This window comes from Loxodonta africana, chromosome 1, assembly GCF_030014295.1.
Source record: "Loxodonta africana isolate mLoxAfr1 chromosome 1, mLoxAfr1.hap2, whole genome shotgun sequence".
NCBI classification, from domain to species: domain Eukaryota; kingdom Metazoa; phylum Chordata; class Mammalia; order Proboscidea; family Elephantidae; genus Loxodonta; species Loxodonta africana.
The window spans coordinates 202,990,340-203,013,757 of NC_087342.1; the positions used below are offsets into that span (position 1 = coordinate 202,990,340).

General features: G+C 38.4%; 1 protein-coding gene across 12 annotated transcripts in view; it reads right to left on the reverse strand.

Moving 5' to 3' along the window:
- Nucleotides 1–23,418, reverse strand: part of AHI1 (Abelson helper integration site 1) — a 212,412-nt gene that overhangs the window by 11,007 nt on the left and 177,987 nt on the right. For 9 of the 12 annotated variants that reach the window (XM_064291148.1, XM_064291151.1, XM_064291180.1 and 6 more), the window contains one exon: nucleotides 6,721–6,779. In XM_064291148.1, the coding sequence (XP_064147218.1) occupies nucleotides 6,721–6,779 (59 nt within the window). Of the gene's footprint in view, nucleotides 1–5,593; nucleotides 5,724–6,720; nucleotides 6,780–19,846; nucleotides 20,378–23,418 lie in introns of those variants that run through there. The other 3 variants (XR_010322954.1, XR_010322958.1, XM_064291189.1) reach the window with 3 other exon arrangements.

A 23,418-nucleotide genomic window follows, 5' to 3' on the forward strand; every position in this document is an offset into this window, starting at 1 on the left:
GTAGTACTTGATCCCAAGATATAAAACTACGCTAATCAAGACACGGTGGTTGGTACTGGTGTAAAGATAAATAAATCAGTGGATTGAAATAAAAAAAGAGTCCAGAAATAGACCTACACATATATTGGTAACTGATTTTCAATAAAGATGCAAAGGCCAGTCTGTGAGATAAGACTTTTTTCAACAAATGGTGCTAGAACAACTGGGTATCTACAGGCAAAAAAACGAGCTCTGATTCATACCTCGCGCTGTGTAAAAATGTAACTCAAAATGGATCACAAACTGAAATGCAAAACTTAAAACTATTACAAAAAAATAAGACAAATCCTTTGTGACCTTGGTTTGGCAAATATTTCTTAGATACTACATTAAAGCACAATCTATAAAAGCAAAAAACTGACAAATTGGGCTTGATGAAAATAAAAAAAAAATTGCTCTTTCGAAGCCACTGTTAAGAGAATGAAAGGGCAAACCAAAGACTTGGAGAACATACTTAGAACATACAAAGAACTCTTAAACTTAATAATAAAAGAAACAACCTAATACAAAACGGACAGAAGATTTGAACGGACACTTCACCAAAAGATATATGGATGGAAGACACACATATACAAGGATGCTCAACATCGTTAGTTCTTGGGGTTATGCACATTCAAACCAGAGTGGCTAAGATTAAAAAGACTGACCATACCAAATGCTGGTGAGGCTTTTGAGGAAGTAGAACTCTCTTAAACTGCTAGTGGGAATGTAAAATGGTATAATCATAAGGAAAAAAATATTTGAAAAACTTTGTGGCAGTTTTTTAAAAAGTTAACCATATACCCATACGCCTACTATACGATCCAGCCATCCTACTTCTAAGAGAAATAAGAACATACTTCCATACAAAGACTTGTACATGAATGTTAATGTTAACTTTATCTGTAATAGCCCAAACTGAAAAGAACCCAAATGTCCAACAACAGGTAAACGGATAAACAAATTGTGGTCTATCCACACAATGAAGTGCTACTCAGAATTACAAAAGAATGGACCACTGATACACACAACCACATGAATGAATCTCAAAGTAATTATGCTAAGTGAAAGAAGCTAGACAAAAAGAGTACATACTGCATGATTCCATTTATATAAAACTCGAGCAAGTGAAAGAAAGTAGATCAGTGATTACTAGGGAATGGGGGTGAGGAAGAGGGAGGAGTAGTAGGAGGGAGAAATTACAAAGCAGCATGAGATGCATATGTTTTGGGAAGCTGGGTATGTTGATTATCTTGATTGTGGTGACGGTGTCATGAATGTATACCTATGTCAAAACTTACACTGTATAATTTAAGTATGTGCAGTTTATTATACATCCATTATATCCAAGTATATGGCATAGTGGTTAAGTGCTATGGCTGCTAACCAAAAGGTCAGCAGTTCGAATCCACCAGGCACTCCTTGGGAACTCTATGGGGCAGTTCTACTCTGTCCTATAGGGTTGCTATGAGTCGGAATCTACCTGACGGCAATGGGTTTTTGGTTTTAAAGGTGTTAAAAGATACAAATGTACACATGAAATCTGACCTCTTCTCATCAACTCCATTGCTATCACTCTCGTTCAGTTGCATTATCTCAACATTCTCTTAACCAGTCTCCCTGATTCCACCCTTGCCTGTTAATGTCTGTTCTTAACTCAGATGCCAGAGTGACCCTGTTAAATTGTAAGTCAGTTCATGTCACTCCCTTTGTTCAATGGCTCTTTATTTCACTTAGTGTAAAAGGTCTCACAAGGCCTTGATTCTCTTAACTTGAAACACTTAACTTCCTTATTGTTCCCTGAATGTATCAGGAAAGCTCCGCCTCAGGGCCCTTTGCACTTGCCCCCTACATACTCACGTTACTCATTGCCATGTCTCCTTCCAATCTTCTCTATGAGGCCTTCTCTGACACCGTATTTAAAACAGTGCCCTTCACATCTGCCTCTTCTATCTCCTATTTGTGCTTTATTTTTTTCTCCAGAGTGTAGCATACACTGAAACAAACATTTTACTTATTTACATTATGCAAATAAAATGTTAGATCCATGTAGCAAGGAATTTTATCTATTTACTGCTGTGTCTCCAGTGCCTAGAATGGTGTCTGGAACACCGTAGGTAGGTACTCAGCAAATCTGCATTGTGTCTGTTTTCCTTGCCACACTGGGCACTCCTACAAGGTATACTATGTCTCATTTATCCTTGGATTCTCAGTGCCTAGCACAGCACCTAGTACAGAGAGCAGATGATCAATACTTTTCCAGTTGAACTGATGCTCACAAGTAAACCACTGTCACTCACTTTCAAAGTGGTCTCTCCTCTTTATAGTGGCACCATCAAGGTCTAGGACAAGACCAAATCTTTGATACAGACAAATAATGTTTGCTCAGGCTGATGTAAAAAAATGCTGGACAAACAAAGCCGGACAAATCTCCTGGTACCACCTTCTAACCATCTGCCACTCCCTCAAGACTCTCACACTACTTTCTTCTACAGCCACAATCTCTACCCTGTTTTCTCTCCCAATGTAAATTCCCAACCCCAAACCACCAATAAGTCAGCCAGTCTCTTCTCATTCTTCCACCTTCTAGCTTTTGTGTGCTCTGCCCCCTCTATGACTGCTCCTTCAGCGGTGAAATAGTCTTTCCTGCATCACATCAAAATCCACGCTGTGTGTCAAAGTTCAATTTAAGCCTTTTCCTCAAAGTGTTCTCGAGCTACTCATACACCTACAAAAACCAAACTCACTGCTATAGAGTTGATTCTGACTCAAAGGGTTTCTAAATCTGTTAATCTTGACAGGAGCAGACTGCCACATTTTTCTCCCGAGGAGCCACTGGTGGTTTCGAACTGCCGACCTTTCAGTTAGCAGTCAAGTGCTTTAGCCACTGCACCGCCAGGACTCCCTTATTCATACACCTGTTACTACTATCCGTTGAGTTGATTCTGACCCATAGTGACCCTACAGGACAGTGCAGAACTGCCCCATAGGGTTTCCAAGGAGCAGATGGTGGATTTGAACTGTCAACCTTTCGGTTAGCAGCAGAGCTCTTAACCACTGTGCCACCAAGGCTAGTGCCTTCTTATTCGGCTCTCTTACTGTAAATATAATTTGCATTACACCATTTTGCACCTAATTATATAATTTGTTGACCTCTAAATGCTTCTCATTTCTATTTCCTCATCTGAGCTCTAATACCTCTCTGGCACTTCTCAGTGTACTTAGCTGGGTGCTGAGCACACTGTGATGCCACTTACCTGACAATGGATGGTTACGATTTCAGAAATGGGGTAGGGGAGGAGGAGAAGAGATAGGAAAAAGGCTGAAAAGTGGATGAGTACAGTCAGAACTAAGAAAAAAGCTGCGAGTAAAAGGGCATTTTAGGGAAAAAAGGTGGACTGTAAACTACCTTCTCATGAGGACAAGAAGATAAGAAGGAATCTGGATAGGATTATTATAAAGATGGAAAAAACAGTGATGGAGTGATAGTATACTTAGAATTGACTCTTAATGGCTGTGCTACATTAATAGGAGATTTCATTCACTCCTTCGATTCCCGTATGAGCATTTATGAATAAAGGACTTTAATATAATACCCAGAAACAATTAACCATATGAATTAACTTTTCTCTGTTCAAGGCTGTTAATGAAATAAAGAATCCACATAAAAAGAATAAACAATAAAACTTAAGATAGTTTTAGTTTACTTCCCATTGCTGCTGAGTCGATTCTGACTCACACTGACCCTATAGAACAGAGTAGAACTGCCCCATATATAGGGTTTCTGAAGTGACTGGTGGACTTGAACTACCGACCTTTTGGTTAGCAGCGGGGCTCTTAACCACTGTGCCACCAGGGCTCATATTAGTGGAACACTAATAGCACTTATTAAGAATTATAACATTATTTACAGGAGCTTCACTACAAGTTTTGACTTGGGCAGCAGATAATAAAGAATATCACAGAGGCATGAGGTACAAAGAGGTGAAATTTTAAGGCTTTTAAGGAAATGCCTTCATTAAATTGACCTATAGGAATGTCTTCTTGTTATCTTAAAAAGACAGTCCAACTTTACACAAATGTGTATAAATTGTTTACACAGAAATAAGTGACATTTCTAACTCCCTCTGCCAAAAAAGTAAAAAAAGAGCAAGACAAGAAATTCAAGTAGGAAGTAGTAAGAGGTGGTCCTATGTGCCTGCATGACTCCTTTATATATTTTGGCCAACCAACTAATAAGCAAATGTTGCAAACTGAAAGGCAGGGCTGCAAACCCAAAAACCAGAAAAAAAAAAAAAAAAAAATGAGCTCCTGATAATTTACTTGGCTACCACTGACTCATTTAGGTAAGTGAAAGAAGTAAAGTCGTGGGTGACTTCTCTTTACATACAGGACAATAGTGTTTCCACATTCAACTCGCCTACAGTTTTTAATTCATGAGAAATATATCTTAATTCATCCTTTCTTCTAAAAATTACAAGTACAGGGAAAGCCCAAAGGCTTTAAATGAGCTCAAGCATTTAGACATATCTGAACTTCTCATGAAAATGTCTTTATTTAAATTCAGAATATTCTTCAGAGCTCTTTGTTCAAAAGGAGAAGCTGAGCTCCCTAATAGCCTTGAGGTGCTGGGATGGTGGTGAGGCTTTGGCGAACTCTAATCTGGAGACCCTCTGCCATTGAGTTGATTCCGACTCATAGCGACCCTATAGGACAGAGTAGAACTGGCGTAGTGGTTAAGTGCTACGGCTGCCAACCAAAGGGTAGGCAGTTTGAATCCACCAGGCACTACTTGGAAACTCTATGGGGCAGTTCTACTCTGTCCTCTAGGGTGGCTATGAGTCGGAATCGACTCGATGGCACTGGGTTTGCTGGGTAATCTGGAGAGTGTGCCACGGGTCTCTGTATTATCTGAAAACAGGTTTCCAGGGTAGTCAGAGTGAGGTGTGCGTAGAAGACATTCTTAAATTCACGGATTATATAAAGAGTTTAAAAATATTTAACAAAACAAGTTCAAAGACACAGAAGGCATTGTTCCGACAACGTATGAAATGTATCTATTTTTTTATTGTTGTTGAAAAAGTTTGTCCTCATTGTTCCAGTCTGTTTTTTTTTTGTAGGTGTAATATGTCACTCAGCATAACTTCTACAAGGACAGTGACTGTATTACGTATTATTATGTAAAATGTAAACTGCTCAAAGCTTGGAACAAAAAACATACTTGACAGATAAAACAAAAAGCTGAAAGACCTGATATTTGTGTTTGCACCAAATGACAGGCAGAGAGAAAGAATAGCACATTTGGAGACCTGGGACCCGTGATCTGGTACTGGGTCTGCCGCTTACTACCTGAGGTGACTTGAGAAAAGTCACAGCCTTTCAGATCTTGTTTCTCCATCTGTAAAACAGGGGTCAGATACTGGTCTGCATCTTTCCCAGAGATACGGTGAGAATCAAGTGTGAAATGGAGTGACTGGATTCTGAAGCTACACAAGGCTGTATGTAGTTATGTAATTATCAATAGATTTTATACTCTCAGGAAGAAAAATCTTTAAACTTAAAACAAAAATGGTACCTTCCCAAGGAGCCTGTCAACACTAAATATGGTTAAAAAACCAGCAGTATGGGCATCAGGAGACATAGGTCTTGGTGACATAAACAGGCCCTGTGAAGTTTGCATAAGCCCTTCTCCGCAGTTTTCTCAACTATAAAACAAAGGGGTTACAAAGAGAATTTCTAAGGTATCACTGAATTCATGATTCTGTGACTCTTCTAAATCCCATTTAAAAATTGTTTTCCATCTGAAGAATGAAATACTGTCTTGTGAAATACCGCATGGTTTTATTTGACAATTCTTCTAAATAAGACTGTCATCTGAATCAGAATTTTTGAGCTGGAAGAGACATATTATTCTTCAAAATGTCAAAGCTTACAACCGGCTTAACGCCAGCAAATATTTTCCTGAAGGAAATACGGCAGGGATTTATGCGTGTGCACATGTGTGTAAGTGTGCACCCATGTGTGAATGCAGAGGGATATGACACCTAAGGTGTCCAAGGCTGCTAGATTCCTGTTACAGTTTGGTAGTGACGTAATGTCAATGTGAAGTTTGGGTAAGAAGGATTTTCTATTTATATACTACATGAAATATCAAGTACTAAACAAAAATATAAAAAACTTCCAGGAATTTAAAGAAATAAACACCTCAAAATAAACTACCCAAATAGGCATTTATAAAAAACACATAACGATAATGGACTGGGTATTAGCTTTTTTTGTTTAATGCCTCAAAAGAGGCATCTCATAATTTTATTTTTACCGCATCATCCGCTTGTTTTCAGTTAGTGTCATTTCAAAAAATGTTACTCAAAAATATATGACCAAATAAGTCCCCTAAAGTTTAGTGTGATACTATTTCATTTAACATTATTTCTTATAACTTTGTAATACACATCCTCAAAGTCTAACCATTAAAATACTCTCCTTTGTTTAAAGGAGCTAAACTCTTTTAAAAAGCAATTACACCTGAAATTGAATGTATACTGTGAGATATCTGCTCTGTCCTATACTGTGACTATGAGTCAGAATTGACCTGACATCAACAGATCTTTTTTTTTTAATCAAAAAGGAAAATAGAGAAACTGTCCTTTAAAACCCCCAGCTGTTATCACTGCAAATTATTTAGGAGGAAAAACTGCTTACTGTGTCATAGATTCTGAACCCAGTCTGAAGCCCTGGGACTTGTCCTTCATGACTGAGTGCTGTCAAAAAAAGAAAAACAAGCAGTAAGTAAAAAATCAGAGAAGGTAACAGTATTCACATGCTGAAAAGCCACCAACTTCCTGAATGAGGAGAGAACATTCCTGTTCTGAACAACAATGTCTATCAGCATAAGGTATTCCCACCTATGTGCTTTAAAACCAATGAAATAGTTCTCCAGGTACAGTATTTTTATGCAAATAACATGCACCTTCTATGGCTGTTTGCCACCCCCACACCCCCAAGATATTTTTATAAGCACATTATGCTAATTTTGTTTTCACAACAACATGTGAAGAAAAATTGACTTAGTGGCACTGATGAAAATACTCGGGGGTGGGGGGAAGCGCAGCTGGCAAACATAGAGGGTGTGTGAAATACGAAACATGGTAGTTTAAGCACTCTTCATAAATAGTCAATTTTCAAGTGAGTGGCAAAAAAAAGTCAGTAGTGAATCAGACTAAATTAACATAGAAATACTATGTGGTATATTACTTAAGCTCTAAATTTATCTTTCTACATTGCATCTTTCCTTCATAATCTTTTCTCTATACTCAATGTTTTCATAGCGGTGGCGTAGTGGTTAAGAACTCGGCTGCTATTCAAAAGGTCGGCATTTGGAATCCACCAGCCACTCCTTGGAAACCCTATGGGACAGTTCTACTCTGTCCTATAGGGTTGCTATGAGTTGGAACTGACTTGACGGCAACGGGTTTGGTTTTTTTCGGTACTCACTGAACTATAAGCAAAATTTCCCATAATCTTCAATAAAATCTTGTCAGTATATCTGTTTCATTAATGGCAACTTTGTGAGAAAAAGAAACTAACAAATATTTCCAGTGGTGCCAGATTATGCTGAGTGTTAGATGCTTCCTCTAGCATTTGAAACATTAACCCCAAATCAACATATAATGCAGGAAATAGCATTTGACATGAGACATAGTATTTTATATATCAACCCAGTGTTGCCATGAAGCGGACTGCAAGTATTTGTTAAACTGCATGTTATGGCAAGATTGATTTAAAATTCATACGGAAAATATAAACTGTTAAACTTTTGAATTACACATATGTGAAAGATTCATACCACATTTGCCTAACTATTAAACAACTTCTAAGCCAAAACAAAACAAAAAACAAGAGGAGTACAACCTTCTCTTTCAGACTTATCTTGTTTCAGTAACTATGCTTTCCCAGTGTTACTGCTACTGAAGCTTGTTTTGCCTTTTTAGATTTCCTTCTTCACCATCGGAAACCCTGGTGGCGTAGTGGTTAAGTGCTATGGCTGTTAACCAAAGGGTCGGCAGGTCGAATCCATCAGGTGCTCCTTGGAAACTCTGTGGGGCAGTTCTACTCTGTTCTACAGGGTTGCTATGAGTTGGAATTGACTCAACGGCACTGGGTTTGGCATCAGATTTCTGCAAGATCATTCTTCAACAAGACTTGGCACTGAATATTTTTAAACAAGCATTACTTTTCTTATAAAGATTTCGAGAGGATATTATGCTTTTCAGGATCATAATTATGTGAGTATTACTGCGAACTGTACAGTTTTAAATCAAGCATATAATAAAATCCAGGATTGAAGAGCAACAAGACTTATGCTGAAGGGTAAGTAGTGTAGCAAGACACCCAATTTCACAGAACAACAATAGAACCAATGATGCCTTGATTTTTCTCCACCAGTGAAGATGATCTGATTCAACTGAAATGTATTTGGGGAAAAAAATTTCAAATCTGAGGATGAATTCAGGTTGTAGAACAGTCTACCTGCCCTCATCCAATAGAGCAACCAAGAAAGAAAACCAACAAAACTAAACTCAGAAAGCATCAATCGTAACAGAATTTCTGTAGTTTCTTTCCAGGCTTACGAAATAAACTCCAAAAACTGCAATCAAAATTTAAAGGTAAGATGCTTTATTCTTTACATGGTCTAAGTATTATTACTCTAATCTCTGTCCGTGGCAAGACCAGAATCTTACCAGATGCACTATATGTTAAACTTCGTAAAACTACTAAATTAAAAAAAAACAACTTCTTCTAACAGCTGTATCAGAAAAATCTCATCAATTTGAACTGATTTGAGAGGTTGAGGGGAGAGAGGTCAGACAGACAGAAGTCATGACTGTTAGGTCAATGTTTGTTTTAATGACTTTTTGTGACCCAAAATGAGTAAGAAAAAGTTGCCAAGAATAGGTCTTACCAAAGCTGCTTTAATGCGCGAATATAAATAATTTGTAATAGAGCTCTGTTCTTGTGAAATGGGTGCTGTGATGTCCTCGGACAGTTTGTCTTAAACAGGTTCAACAGTATCCTGCCATCTCTCCTCCTGTGGTATTGCATTACTGTAGTAACTGCAAGGAAACCCTGGTGGCATAGTGGTTAAGAGCTATGGCTGCTAACCAAAAAGTCAGCAGTTTGAATCCACCAGGCGCTCCTTGGAAACTCTATGGGGCAGTTCTACTCTGTCCTATAGGGTCGCTATGAGTCAGAATTGACTCGACGGCACGGGGTTTGGTTTTTTTTTTTTTTGGTTTAGTAACTGCAATACCCAATTCCTTTTTCATGATACAAAGGTAGCCTAGCCTGTGCTCAAATACTTACAAACCCCAAAGTAGTAGGGGATCCACATTACAAAGTTATAATACTTATTTGGAAAAAGGGTACTTATTTAATTAAGGTCAATACTTCACTTCTAAACACCTTTACTCACTATTACTTGGTCTCAGCAGCAGCATACCATATAGGTAGTTGCTCACCGAGGCGGAAGGAGGGGGAAGAAGAGAGGTCTCTGTGAGCTGTTTTGTTTTATTTCATCTTTAAATAAGGCCCCAAGGATGTTGTTCAATCGGCCCATACACACTGCCCATCAACAAAGCCAAGTCCATAACTGCCCTTCTTTCCACATATACCTCTCAGACAGTTGTTTTGTGACTTCATTTCTTCTTTATGGATATACTCTTGATTTGGGAGGGGAGATGACGAAATGAAGATGAGCAAAGCAAAGAACATGAATGGAAGGACCAGAATCTAGAGACTCCTGCTTCCTCAACTTTCACAACTTCTTAGTGTCACTTTTAAATTTTACATTCAATAACATTTAAATAGGAAAGGAATGATTAATGGAATGGTTTTAAATGCCCCTACAGATACACAGAGATTGACTGCAAAGAAAACAACTCACCCAAATATTTCCATAAACTTGAGAATAAATGTAAAATCAGATAAATGTTCAATGTTTGTTGTAGCTAGCACGTCAGCTTTAAACAAGGCAACTGTATGATGGAGTAGAGCTCTGAGCTCTATTCCTCCTGACATATCTATCTTTTCCATACAATACCTAATGTTTGTTTATAGCCACTTAAGAATTTTTAAAAAGGATGCAAACGAGAGAAAATAAAATAAAACTCAGGACTGGTGGTAAAATTCTAGCCCTGGTTCTGCCATTAACTATGTGGGCATAATAAGCACATAACCACTCTCTGGGTCTGTTTTTTTCCTTGAAAATGGACAAGGGGACAGAGTAAGAGCACACACTACCATAGCACCATTCTCATATTGTACAGATGAGGAAACAGAGGCCCAGAGTCACTAAGGCTACAGAAGTTAACAGTCTGAAGGTTATGCTGGTGCTTTTCAAACTGATTTAACAGCAAAACTATTCCTCAAAACAATTTTGCATAAAAGCTTCATGTATAAACATCGAAAAGTAGAATTACTCTGGGTGAAGGTAGGCTTGCATAGTCCCGCACCCCCTACCTCCCCACCCCAACCTTCAACTATGGCTTCCTCTGAGGGACAGGGCTCTAAGACAGCTACAAACCACTGGACTAGACAAGCTTTTTCCTGTTTCCAGGAGAATTTTATGATTTAAAATATTTATATAAGTTTGAAGTTGAGTCTTTGATTTCAGGATATAGTACTCATTATGTCTCTGATTTATCTGATGCTAAATCTTCCAATTGAGATGGTTTTCTTTAAGTAAAAAAAATTCTCTGAATTAAGATGCATACTATAGCAAAAAATTTAAAAAATGAAGACTTTCATCTTGATTCATGATTTGTAGATTTGGGATATTAATTATGCCAATTAAAATCAACAGTAACACATCATTATAGCACACTACTCTAACAGCAAAGCACTATGTTAGATGCTGTGGGGATATAAAGCTGACTGAGCAGGAGCCCCCTGCCCTCTAAGGCTGTATAGTCTAACAGGGAAGGATAGGTATGCAACCAACAATGTGAAGTGAGATGTATGTTATGATAAGGGCAAAAAAGAAATGTGTGGAAATAAAGGCAAAGAAGCCTTGGATTGTAACAGGAGGCTTCTGAGAAAGATTCACAGAAGAAGCGTTTTGCTGGACCTTGAAGGATAAACTAACATTCTGATAACTGGTTGTTGTCGAGTCGATTCCGACTCATAGTGACCCTATGTACAACAGAACAAACACTGCTTGGTCGTGCGCCATCCCGATAAATGGAGATGTATAAAACAGAGTAAGCAAAGGTTTGAGGCACAGGTCTGCAGACCAGCATACTCAGGGAGGTGTTCTGGAAGATAAGGAAAAACAGGTCAGAACTTCTATGGTACAAATTAGATAAAAACTTAGGATGTTTGGACTTTACAAATGGGGAGCCAGCCAAGATCTCACAGCTGATGAGTCACATGACTTGGTTTTACATTAGGAAGGTATCTCCAGTGGGCAGGTAAAAGGTGCGTCAGGGACTGGAGGTAGGGAGAATGGAAACTGCCACAGGCAAGAGATAGAGGGCTGTGGCTATATTCCACAGCAATATCCTTCCCAAGCTCTTTTCCTTTAGTTCACTCCTAAGAAATTCGAGTTCCTTAAGGCTCTGTCTTCTATTCTCTACACTTCTCTATTCACATGATTCAACCAGTATGTTGATGCTATGTTGCCGCTGAGTTGAATCCAACTCATAGTGACCAAATGGGACACAGCAGAACTACCCCATAGGGTTTCCAAAACTGCCACATCTTTCTCCTGCACAGTGGCTGTGGATCTAACTGCCGACCTAGGAGCCGAATGCTTAATCACTGCGCCACCAGGTTCCATTCCTGTTTACGCAAATGACTTCCAAATTAATATCCTGAACCCAGATCTTGAGTTGTCATCAAAATGAATTGGCAATTGTCACTTTTCAGCAAAGCTAGTTTTAAAAGAGTAGTTTTTCTGAAAACACACTTGGATCCATAGAATTTCATCAAAGCTACCTCGCAAATCTGAGTTTCCAGCAAATCTCTCCTAAGCCCCACGGATGTCTGTGAGACATCTACAAGTGGCTGCTGCACAAGTAGCACAAGCTTCACATGCCCCAAACTGAAGTTCTTTCCATATTCCCATACGCTGAGATGTTCCAGTCAGAAACCTAGATTTCCCTTTTTCCTTCACATGCATTTGGTCACCAAATCCTAGCTCCTCACTATTTCTGACTTGGATTACTGTAAGAGCCCTACTAGTCTTATTTCCTCCAGTACTGCTTTTTCCAGTCTTTTCTCTCCAGAGCTTCTGGAGTGAGCTTTTGAAACAATCACCTTGGTCAAGGCATCTCTCTGCTTTAAATCCTCTGGTGGCTCCCTACTACCTTCAGGATAAAAGCCAGCTCCTTAACATGCCATACAAGAACTTTTTCAGTTCTCGTTCAGGTTCAGCTTCCTTGCACCCTCAGCTCCAGTCACGATGACATACTTGCGGTTGGCCAAGTATACTCGTACCTTAGTATGTATCTGTTCAGTCTACCTGGAATGCCCTTCCTCTCATTTGAAACTCAATTTAGAAATCAATTCCTCTGGAAAGCCTTCCCTGATTCCATTAAGTTCAGGTGAGGGGTCATTTCTATTTGCTCTCCTAGTATTGTCAAGCAGAATTCTATGAAAACACAGTATTATGGTATAAAAAACCTCCTGTTTGACTATCTGCCCACTCTGTTGAGAGAACTTCTTGAAGATGAAGGTAGGTGATTATTCCATTAATACATCTGGAGCATAGAAGAAAAATCGGAGTTTTCTTATGGATTTGTTTTTGGACATACTAAACCAGAAATTCCAGAATGGTATCTGTGTGGAAATTTCTAGTAGGCAGCTGGAAATACATGTGGGTAAATTCGGACCATCAATTCCTGGAGCCTTGTTTTTCACCAATGCCTTCAGAGCAGCTTGGACTTCTTCCTTCAGTACCATCGGTTCCTGATCATAATGCCACCTCTTGAAATGGCTGAACATCGACTAATTCCTTTTGGTATAATGACTCTGCGTATTCCTTCCATCTTCTTTTGATGCTTCCTGCGTCCTTTAATATTTTCCCCATAGAATCTTCGCTATTGCAACTCGAGGCGTGAATTTTTTCTTCAGTTCTTTCAGCTTGAGAAACGCAGAGCGTGTTCTTCCCTTTTGGTTTTCCATCTCCAGCTCTTTGCACATAATACTTTACTTTGTCTTCTTGAGATGCCCTTTGAAATCTTCTGTTCAGTTCTTTTACTTCATCAATTCTTCCTTTGCTTTAGCTGCTTGACGCTCAAGAGCAAGTTTCAGAGTCTTCTCTGACATCCATCTTGGTCTTTTCTTTCTTTCCTGTCTTTTCAGTGACCTCTTGCTTTCTTCATGGATGATGTCCTTGATGTCATTCCGTAACTTGTCTGGTCTTCGGTCACTGGTGATCAATGCATCAAATCTATTCTTCAGATGGTCTCTAAATTCAGGTGGGATATACTCAAGGTCATATTTTGGCTCTTGTGGGCTTGCTCTGATTTTCTTCAGTTTCAGCTTGAACTTGCATATGAGGAATTGATGGTCTGTTCTACAGTTGGCCCTGGCCTTGTTCTGACTGATGATATTGAGCTTTTCCATCGTCTCTTTCCACAGATGTAGTCAATTTGATTTCTGTGTGTTCCATCTGGCGAGGTCCATGTGTATAGTCGCCGTTTATGTTGGTGAAAGAAGGTATCTGCAATGAAGAAGTCGTTGGTCTTACAAAATTCTATCATTCGATCTCCGGCATTGTTTCTATCACCAAGGCCGTATTTTCCAACTACTGATCCTTCTTTGTTTCCAACTTTCACTTTCCAATCGCCAGTAATTATCAATGCATCTCGACTGCATGTTCGATCGATTTCAGACTGTAGCAGCTGATAAAAATCTTCTATTTCTTCTTCTTTGGCCCTAGTGGTTAGTGTGCAAATTTGAATAATAGTCGTATTAACTGGTTTTCTTGTAGGCGTATGGGTATTATCCTATCACTGACAGCGTACTTCGGGATAGATCTTAAAACGTTCTTTCTGACGATGAATGCAACACCATTCCTCTTCAAGTTGTCATTCCCAGCATAGTAGACTATATGATTGTCTGGCTCAAAATGGCCAATACCAGTCCATTTCAGCTCGCTAATGCCTAGGATATCGATGTTTATGCATTCCATTTCATTTTTGATGATTTCCAATTTTCCTAGATTCATACTTTGTACATTCCAGGTTCCAATTATTAATGGATGTTATTCCAGTTATTAATGGAGTATCAATTGAGATGTTTCAACAAACAGATGCAGCACCGGAGGTGCTAACTCGTCTATGCCAAGAAATATGGAAAACAGCATCCTGGCCAACTGACTGGAAGACATCCATATTTATGCCTATTCCCAAGAAGGGTGATCCAACCAAATTTGGAAATTATAGAATATCATTAATATCACACACAAGCAAAATTCTGCTGAAGATCATTCAAAAATGGCTGTAGCAGTATATTGACAGGGAGCTGCCAGAAATTCAGGCCGGTCTCAGAAGAGGACGTGGAACCAGGGATATCATTGCTGATGTCAGATGGATCCTGGCTGAATGCAGAGAATACCAGAAGGATGTTTACCTGTGTTCTATTGACTATGCAAAGGCATCTGACTGTGTGGATCATAACAAATTACAGATAACATTGTGAAGAATGGGAATTCTGGAACACTTAATTGTGCTCATGAGGAATCTTTACATAGATCAAGAGGCAGTTGTTCAGACAGAACAAGGGGATACTGATTGGTTTAAAGTCAGGAAAGGTGTGCGTCAGGGTTGTATTCTTTCACCATTCCTATTCAATCTGTATGCTGAGCATATAATCCGAGTAGGTGGACTATATGAAGAATGGGGCATCAGGATTGGAGGAAGACTCATTAACAACCTGCGTTATGCAGATGACACAACTTTGCTTGCGGAAAGTGAAAGAGGACTTGAAGTACTGACTAATGAAGATCAAAGACCACAGTCTTTGGTATGGATTGCACCTCAACATAAAGAAAACAAAAATCCTCACAACTGGACCAATGAGCAACATCATGATAAACGGAGAAAAGACTGAAGTTGTCAAGGATTATCATTTTACTTGGATCCACAATCAACAGCCATGGAAGCAGCAGTCAAGAAATCAAAAGACACATTGCATTGGGTAAATCTGCTGCAAAGGACCTCTTTAAAGTGCTGAAGAGCAAAGATGCCACCTTGAAGACTAAGGTGTGTCTGATCCAAGCCATGGTATCTTCAATCGCATCATATGCATGTGAAAGCTGGACAATGAATAAGTAAGGCTGAAGAAGAATTGACACCTTTGAACTGCGGTGTTGGCGAAGAATACTGAATATACCATGGACTGCCAAAAGAACGAACAGATCTGTCTTGGAAAAAGTACAGCCAGAATGCTCCTTAGAGGCAAGGATGGCGAGACTGTGTGTTACATACTTCGGAAATGTTGTCAGCTGGGATCAGTCCCTGGAGAGGGACATCATGCTTGGCAGAGTACAGGGTGAGTGGAAAAGAGGAAGACCCTCAATGAGGTAGACTAATACAGTGGCTGCAACAATGAGCTCAAGCATAACAATTGTAAGGATGGCTCAGGACCAGGCAGTGTTTCATTCTGTTGTGCATAGGATCGCTATGAGTCGGAACCGACCGGATGGCACCTAACAACAACAAATTCGGACCTGCATGAGAAAGCCGGATGATGAATAAGGAAGACCCAATAATTGACGTCTTTGAATTGTGATGTTGGAGAAGAATACTGAATATGTTGTGGACTGCCAAAAGAACAAACAAATCTGTCTTGGAAGAAGTACAACCAAGATGCTTCTTAGAAGCAAGGATGGCGAGGCTATGTCTTCCATACTTTGGACATGTTATCAGAAGGAATCAGTACCTGGAGAAGAACATCATGCTTAGTAGAGGGTCAGCAAAAAAGAAGGAGACCCTCAACAAGATGGATTGACACAGTGGCTACAACAATGGGCTCAAGCATAACAATTGGGAGGATGACACAGAACCGGGCAGTGTTTCTTTCTGCTGTACATAGGGTCGCTATGAGTCAGAACCAACACAGACCAGCCAGTGTTGCAGATGTGGAATTTGTTCAATACATATGAAATACTAAAGTAATACTTATGCAGTGAGGTAATCCAGAAAGAGAATGTTAGAGAAAAACAAAGAAAGGTGACATATATCTTGGTGAAGGTTGTATTACAGAGGCAAGCAAAGTCAGAGAAGCAAAGAGAAATAGGAGAGAAGAAGAAAGCTAAGTGCAATATTACAAAAGTTAAAGGAAGAGAAGCAGCAGAGGACCAATGGTGTTAATGACCCAGAAAGTTGGGGTGTGGAGTACTTCTTCACAAAGTCTGCAAACTCTGCTGGACTTGGCCCCTCCCTCCCTCCTGTGGGAAGCATCCCTTGCCCCTTCCCCCTGTGAACATGTTCCTCACTTGCACGATGCTGCTGGCCACTTTCAGGCTTTTGCACATGCTAGTCATAATGCTTCAAGTGTACCCTCCTGACCACCTGACTCCCCCTGAAAATTAACCCTTTCACTTCTCACCACATCGTCTCAGAGTTTCCCATCACTGTGTGTGATTTTAAGTGGTATAACTGGGAAGAACAACAAAGATGAACAGGGTCGTGGGCCTCGAAGAGGCTGGGAACCACACATCTGACACAGAGACAATCAATGTAAGCATGTAATTTTCTTTAGCAATGATTAAACTCCAGAGTAGAAGTGAGGACAACGGACAACTGGTTTATATCCAGTTATTAGGGACTGGTGAGACAAGTATGCCAAGTCAAATACTCCAAGTGTTGTGTATGTGTCTGGCATCACGGTACTAAATGCTGCTGCTTCCACACATTTACTTTTTGGTGGTCTAAGTGACCAAGTTTGGGGAAAGTAAAAATTGCTTGTAGATAACCAAAAAGGCAGAAAGCACCATAATGCCACCCCTGTTTTTTATAATTCCTGCAAACTCAATAGTCAGTTGGGAGTCCTCTTCTGGGACTCCACTATTTCCTAGTGGCAGAATATGAGGGAAGGAAATTGGAGAGATTGAAGGAGAACTTGAGAGTTTTGTGAAGTCCACTGCAGCAGTTTGTGTGTTGCCATTTCTGCTTTGTGCACAATACTATCACTGCTGATGCCTTCAGGCAGAGTGACAAGTCTAGCTTGGAAGATTAATAAAATACCTCAGTACAGCTTCTCCCATTTGTTTGTTTAGTATCTGTTCCTTCATTCAATAAATATTTAATGGATGCTTGCTTTGCATTAGATGCTGGGATTCCAGTTATAAGCAAGAAATAATCTCTACCCTTGAGGGATGCAACCCTTTTATTTCCATCCAATGAGAAAGAAAAGAAAAAAAATGACGTCATATGCACGAGCCATGCTAAGAGAAAAACTTTTCCTTTTGATCTACTTCCTCTTCCTTCTCCACCTTTATTATTGAAAATTTAAAGCTTTTATGAAATATATACTTTAATAGTTTCACAATATTTTTTCAACATAGCTTCTGTGCATCAGCCAAATTATTCTTTTTACCATCCTTGGCTGCTACCTTCTCCAGTCTTGTTCCTAATACATTTATCAAGTTTTTGGGAACTCTGTCTCAATTCAAATCGCAACCATTTATTCAAAGTATTCTATATGTAATGTACTAAGCTAGAAGCTTCAGGGTGAATATGACGACTGTTCGAGAGTCGATTTCCATTGGTTTTACATAGCTATGTGTGATGGCTTACAGACTGCCAGCCAAATAGTCTGGGTGACTGGAAGTTTATATCCAGAGGTCAAGGGACCTGAAGCAGATATATTAGTTCGCTAGTGGGGTGGGAAGAGTATTCCCTAGCAAATTCCTTAACTCTTGTGTCTACAAAGGAGGCTTTCAGAGATAAAGGAACCAGTAGCTCCTAAAGATTAGCAAGTCTAGGGTACCGCCTGGGTGTTGGTATTTTTACACAAGTGCCCATTCTGAGGCCTAGCAAAGTTTGAGAATTATTAATCTGGCATATATCAAACTGGCAACTTGTGGCGGTAGGACAGCTCAGGACTAATTCTTGACTTGGGTGGCTAAGCTGACTTAGTGAGTATAGTTTAGGAGGGAATCAGCACGGATTACTGTAATCTCTATTGTCTCCTTCCTTTCTTGCCTTCTTCCCATCCCTGATTGGAATCTCAATTCTTAGAACCCTACAGGGATTTCAAACACCCTCCCCAGAAAACAAATATTAAACAGATACCAGTCTCTCTAAGGCTTATAATGTATCGATGATAAGACAGATGCATAAATACCTTGGCTTTGACACGGCAGGTGAAAAATGCAGTAAGAGACACACGATGTGCTATGAGATTATGGAAGAAAGAGATTCCTTTTGACCAAAAGGAGGTTCCGGCTCGTCTCTCGGTAGGCCAATCTAAATGATGGATTCCTTATACCTCATTATCTAAGTATGTGTACACATTCATATTAGTTTAAAAAGACTAATTTGATCATGTTGCTTTTATATTTGCTCATTGGCTGTCTTCTTTTATAGATTTATTCCTATTATATACTCAAGCACAAGCTATACTTTTGTTCTATGATATTTAAAATGTGTACACTTATCAGTCATACCAGATGAAATAATTATACACAGTATTTGTGGTAATTACAAAAGTTGTAATTGTAAATGTAACCCCTATTATAAGATTGTTTATATGGAAAACTTCTATTTGAAATGTAATGTGGACCTATGCCAGTGAGTTTAAGGACAGGATGATGTGTAGCCTTTGTGATCCTGGCCCAGGCAGGTTTTTCTACGTTGATCTCGGGAATGATACTGCTTTCTAGTTAGCGACCCTGCAAGCTGGCATAACTTGGGTGAAGAGTAGTTTCCTCACTAAGCTGATGTCATTCCTCAGAGTTCTAGCAAAGACTCTTTCTCCTCTGGGTTTAGGTGCGGCACTGTGTAAGAGATTGCTGGGTACACATGGTTGCTTAAACACACCTACAAGAATGGGGAAGCATTAATAGGGGTAAAAAGATAGACTCATTAAGTACAAAAAAGTTGAAGGAGAAGAGCGATAAAAGCAAATCTGTTCCGATATACTGAAACAGACCTTTTATTGTATGCAGGGTTTATTTGGATAAAAAACCAAAACCCATACCACTGCCATTGAGTCGATTCCAACATACAAGAGATATTTAAATATGAAGGGGTTCTTCTCTGAGTTGAGATTGACTTGACTGCAATGGGTTTAGGTTTTTTGGTTTTAAAGGAGAACTATGTTAAAATTAGAGACCATCATCATCACATTATTGTGACTGCTAAGTAATAACAAAAAGAATAGTCCGGCATACAGTTAACTATTATTAGCATACTGTTAGTTTCTCAAGCAAAGGAATAGTAGTGAATCAATATCTAAATTCAATGAAGATAAATTTTATATATACATTTTACCTGGAGCTTCACACAGCTGGATACATCTTTATGTGAAGCTGTTCCTTTTAAGTGGAGTAACTGAGAACTCCAAAACCACTAACTCGTATATTTGTAGGGAGTGGATTAATGAAAGCAAAATTTCACTAAGAAGATCTTAATATACAAAGAATTGTAATTTAAAGAAAAGACATGCTCATATCCTAATATATATATAGGAGTGTGTGTGTATTTTATATATATATATATATATATATATATATATATATATATATATATATATATATATGGAAACACTGGTGGCATAGTGGTTAAGTGCTACGGCTGCTAACCAAAGGGCTGGCAGTTCGAATCCACCAGGTGTTCCTTGGAAACTCTATGGGGCAGTTCTACTCTGTGAGTTCTACAATGAGTTGGAATCGACTCGACGGCACTGGGTTTGGTTTTTGTCGTTTTTATATATATATATATATAAATTTTTTTTTCTCCTCTACCCTCAGGAGAAATCTGATAATGTCTGGAGACATTTCTGATTGTCACAACTGGAGAGGGGGCGCCTTCAGGTGCCTAATGGGGAGAGGTCAGGATGCTGCTAAACATTCTATAATGCACAGCACATCGTCGCACAAAAAAAAAATTATTCCACCAAAATGCCACTGAGTCCCAAGGTTCAGAAACTCTGAAATAGAGTGCTTCACAAAGCAAGAGGACAGGAGAATTTCAGGGTGCTGGAGAACTTCTCAAAAAAGTCACGCTGATAGTCAAGTCAGAAGTAGGGTGACTGACAATAATCAATTCTTCCATTTTGTTAACGGGCAATTCATGGCTAGGAATGGCTGATGGGACGTTCTCCTAACAGCATCTTTCACATCTTAGATCTGTAAATGGATTATTAGAAGGATGTTACTTGTTAACCTTTGAAAACATCATCATGCAGAGCAAATACCATGTTACCCCAGTGGCTTTGGAGTCACTTGTCAGAGATAGTACTGGGCCATGGGACACTGGTCTGACCCAGCACAACATCAGTCATTTTATGCCCTTATGTATACTCATTATTCAAAGATCAAAATCTATACTTGCCTCAGGCAAATCTTTTTTTTTTAAGTACAAAATGTTCACTGTACATGATACTAAGAAGTCATTAAGAATGTACCACAAAAACTTATGAATGATTTATTAGAATTATGAAATCTTTAATAAGAATTTGTATTATTCTCTAAACTGAATTTTAATGGCAGATCTGTGTAAGAAAATAAGATGTAGTAGAGGCTGAGCTCAGAGGCTCAGATCAGCTGAGTAAGCAGTATTTTGGCAAATAGGAAAACAATTTCACCCATATGTTATTTTGTGTAAATTTTGAGTAATGGGAGTTAGGAAGACATCAAGGAAATGGCACATTTGCCAAGTCTAGTTTTAGGGTGGAGATTATGGGGGATTCTCTCACAGCTACTTAATTATAGAACCTGTGGCCAATGTCTAGGCCCTGCCCTCAGGCTACAAGGGCTAAGAAGACCAGCAGCCTGTGGGATTTCACTCTAGAGCAAAAGAGGGTCCTGGAAACCTGGATGGGAACTGCCCAAAGTAGCCAGAAACCTGCTGATGTGGGGAAGAGAAAAAGCAGGGGCTGAGGTACACATGCTAAATGCAATGGCTGAGGCAAAGGTGAAAGGGGAAGATGAGCAGACAAACTGGCCACCAGATCTTCAAGAGAGTCAAGACCTTATGGGTTCCCTTCAGGTTAGAAGGAATTCTCTATTAATCTCTGGAGGCTTTTAGAGTTCATTTGTGAAGAATGTTTAGGGACTTTATTGTTGGGAGTAAAATCTGGGGGTGTGAAGTGACTCACATTGGCTTTGCTGTCACATGATTGGGGTCCCACCCAAGTTCTTCTTGGGACATGTGATCTCTCCAGATTTGAGACAAATAAATACTTTTGAAAGGTAAAAGATACAGCACTAATGTAAAATTAACTTTTTCCTCAAAATATTTATGCTATTGAAACAAATTATGGGGTAAGAAGATATACACATTGCCTGGTCTTCATTCAGATTCTTCATGGGACACAAATAAGCACTTTAGTTTGACCCTATTTATAATGTAAGATTTCAGATTAGTTTTATCAGTATCTTTGATATGTGTAAAGTTTGTTTTGATTTAGTTTTCATCAGAAAAAGGAAATTTCAAATATTTCTGAAATTTTAAAGTAAATCCAAAAATAAATTTTTATTTATTTATATGACAAATTAGGGATAAATCAACTATGCATATTTTCTGTGATAAACAGAATTACTAAGTAAGAAAAGCTATGAATTGATATTATTCTTTAGTAACAGGAAGGAAGCAAAAGTAATTATGACTGTATTTTCAATCGTCTAGTGTACATTAACTTGTAGGTATTTGAAAAATAGCTACAAGTCTATTATAAATTTGTTGTTGAATTTAACAAAATAATAAAATCGCATTACTCCTATGGTTAAGAATAATTGAGATGCACTCCTGGCAAAAGACTAGCAAATGGGAAAATTTTTTTCTGTGTGATATATGATTCTGAAAACAGTGATCTATAACACAATTCTGAAAACAGTGATCTATAACACAATCTAGGGTTTAATGAATTGTCTACTTTTGGGATAAAAAGGGTAAATAAAAATTAGATACTTCACAAACTAAGAGAAAAACATGTACATTGAAGGCAACTTATTTACTGCCTGCTGAGGGTATGACTACAAAAAAAAAATTTTTTTTTTCTTTTTTTTGAGGGTATGACAGAATGAACAGTGTAAAATTCTGTGTGCTTGTGTGTTGGCTGGAAGAGGAACTACCATGGAGTTATCTGATGCTTTTGGGTACTCTGTTCTTGTTTTGGACTAGAGGAGAAAACAATTGCTCCCGAATACAAATGGAGCAAGTACTTTGGTTTAGGCTCCAGCCCTTCAGAATTAACTCTATATGCTTAGTAAAACACTGAAAAGAATTAAAAAACTCTTCTCCTCACATGAAGAGACGTGGATATTTTAATAATTATCTTGAAATAACAAAACCAATATTCAATTATTCATTTAATGAATTTTTAGAGGATGTATGCAAAAAAAAAAAGGATGTGATTTGTAATTTCTCCACATTCACAGAAATAATCAAATATTCTTGTACATAATTATTACTATATATCTGGCATTTATACAAAAACATACTGATTGTGTCAGCGCTGAAACACTGATAGAAGGTACTTTTCTATTTTTGGTTCCAATTCGCAGAAATAAAAAAAAGGAAAACAGCATTTTCGGAAAACAAAACTGGGCCTAATTTTAAGAATTAAAAAATTAGAAAAAAGAAAACTGGGCATTTTAATACCATGAAGCTGTTAAGAAATAGAATTGTCTGCGGTAATAAGATGTCCAATATATGTTGGTGAAAGGCGAAAGAAAAAAAGAGAACATAAAGTTATGATTCCAGTTTCATAAAAACAAAAAAACAGACATGTATGAGTCAGAATGGACTCGATGGCAACTAACAACGACATGCTTATATATGCAGAGAACATTTTTAGAAGGATATGCAAGAAGCAGTTAAGAGTGAAGCTGAGTGTTGGCAGGGCAGGACTTTTATTTTTCATTTTACACTATTTACTGGTTCATTTTTTTAAAACTGTGAGCATGTATTATTTTTATCATAGAATAACTAAACACCATTAAAAATACAAAAAGAAAGGGATTTTAACAGTAACTTTTTTTCCCCCAAATAAATGAATGATATAGGTTAATGCTAGGCTAGCAAAAATAAAGTTTTTTTTAAAAAAAGAGTCTAAAATCCAAACAAAAAATAAACCAAAGTTCCAAGGTTGTCAGCACTGTTTTCAAAGCTTCTGAATTACTTTCCTCAATGATGGCACAAATAGTCTTTCTTTTATTAGATGCAA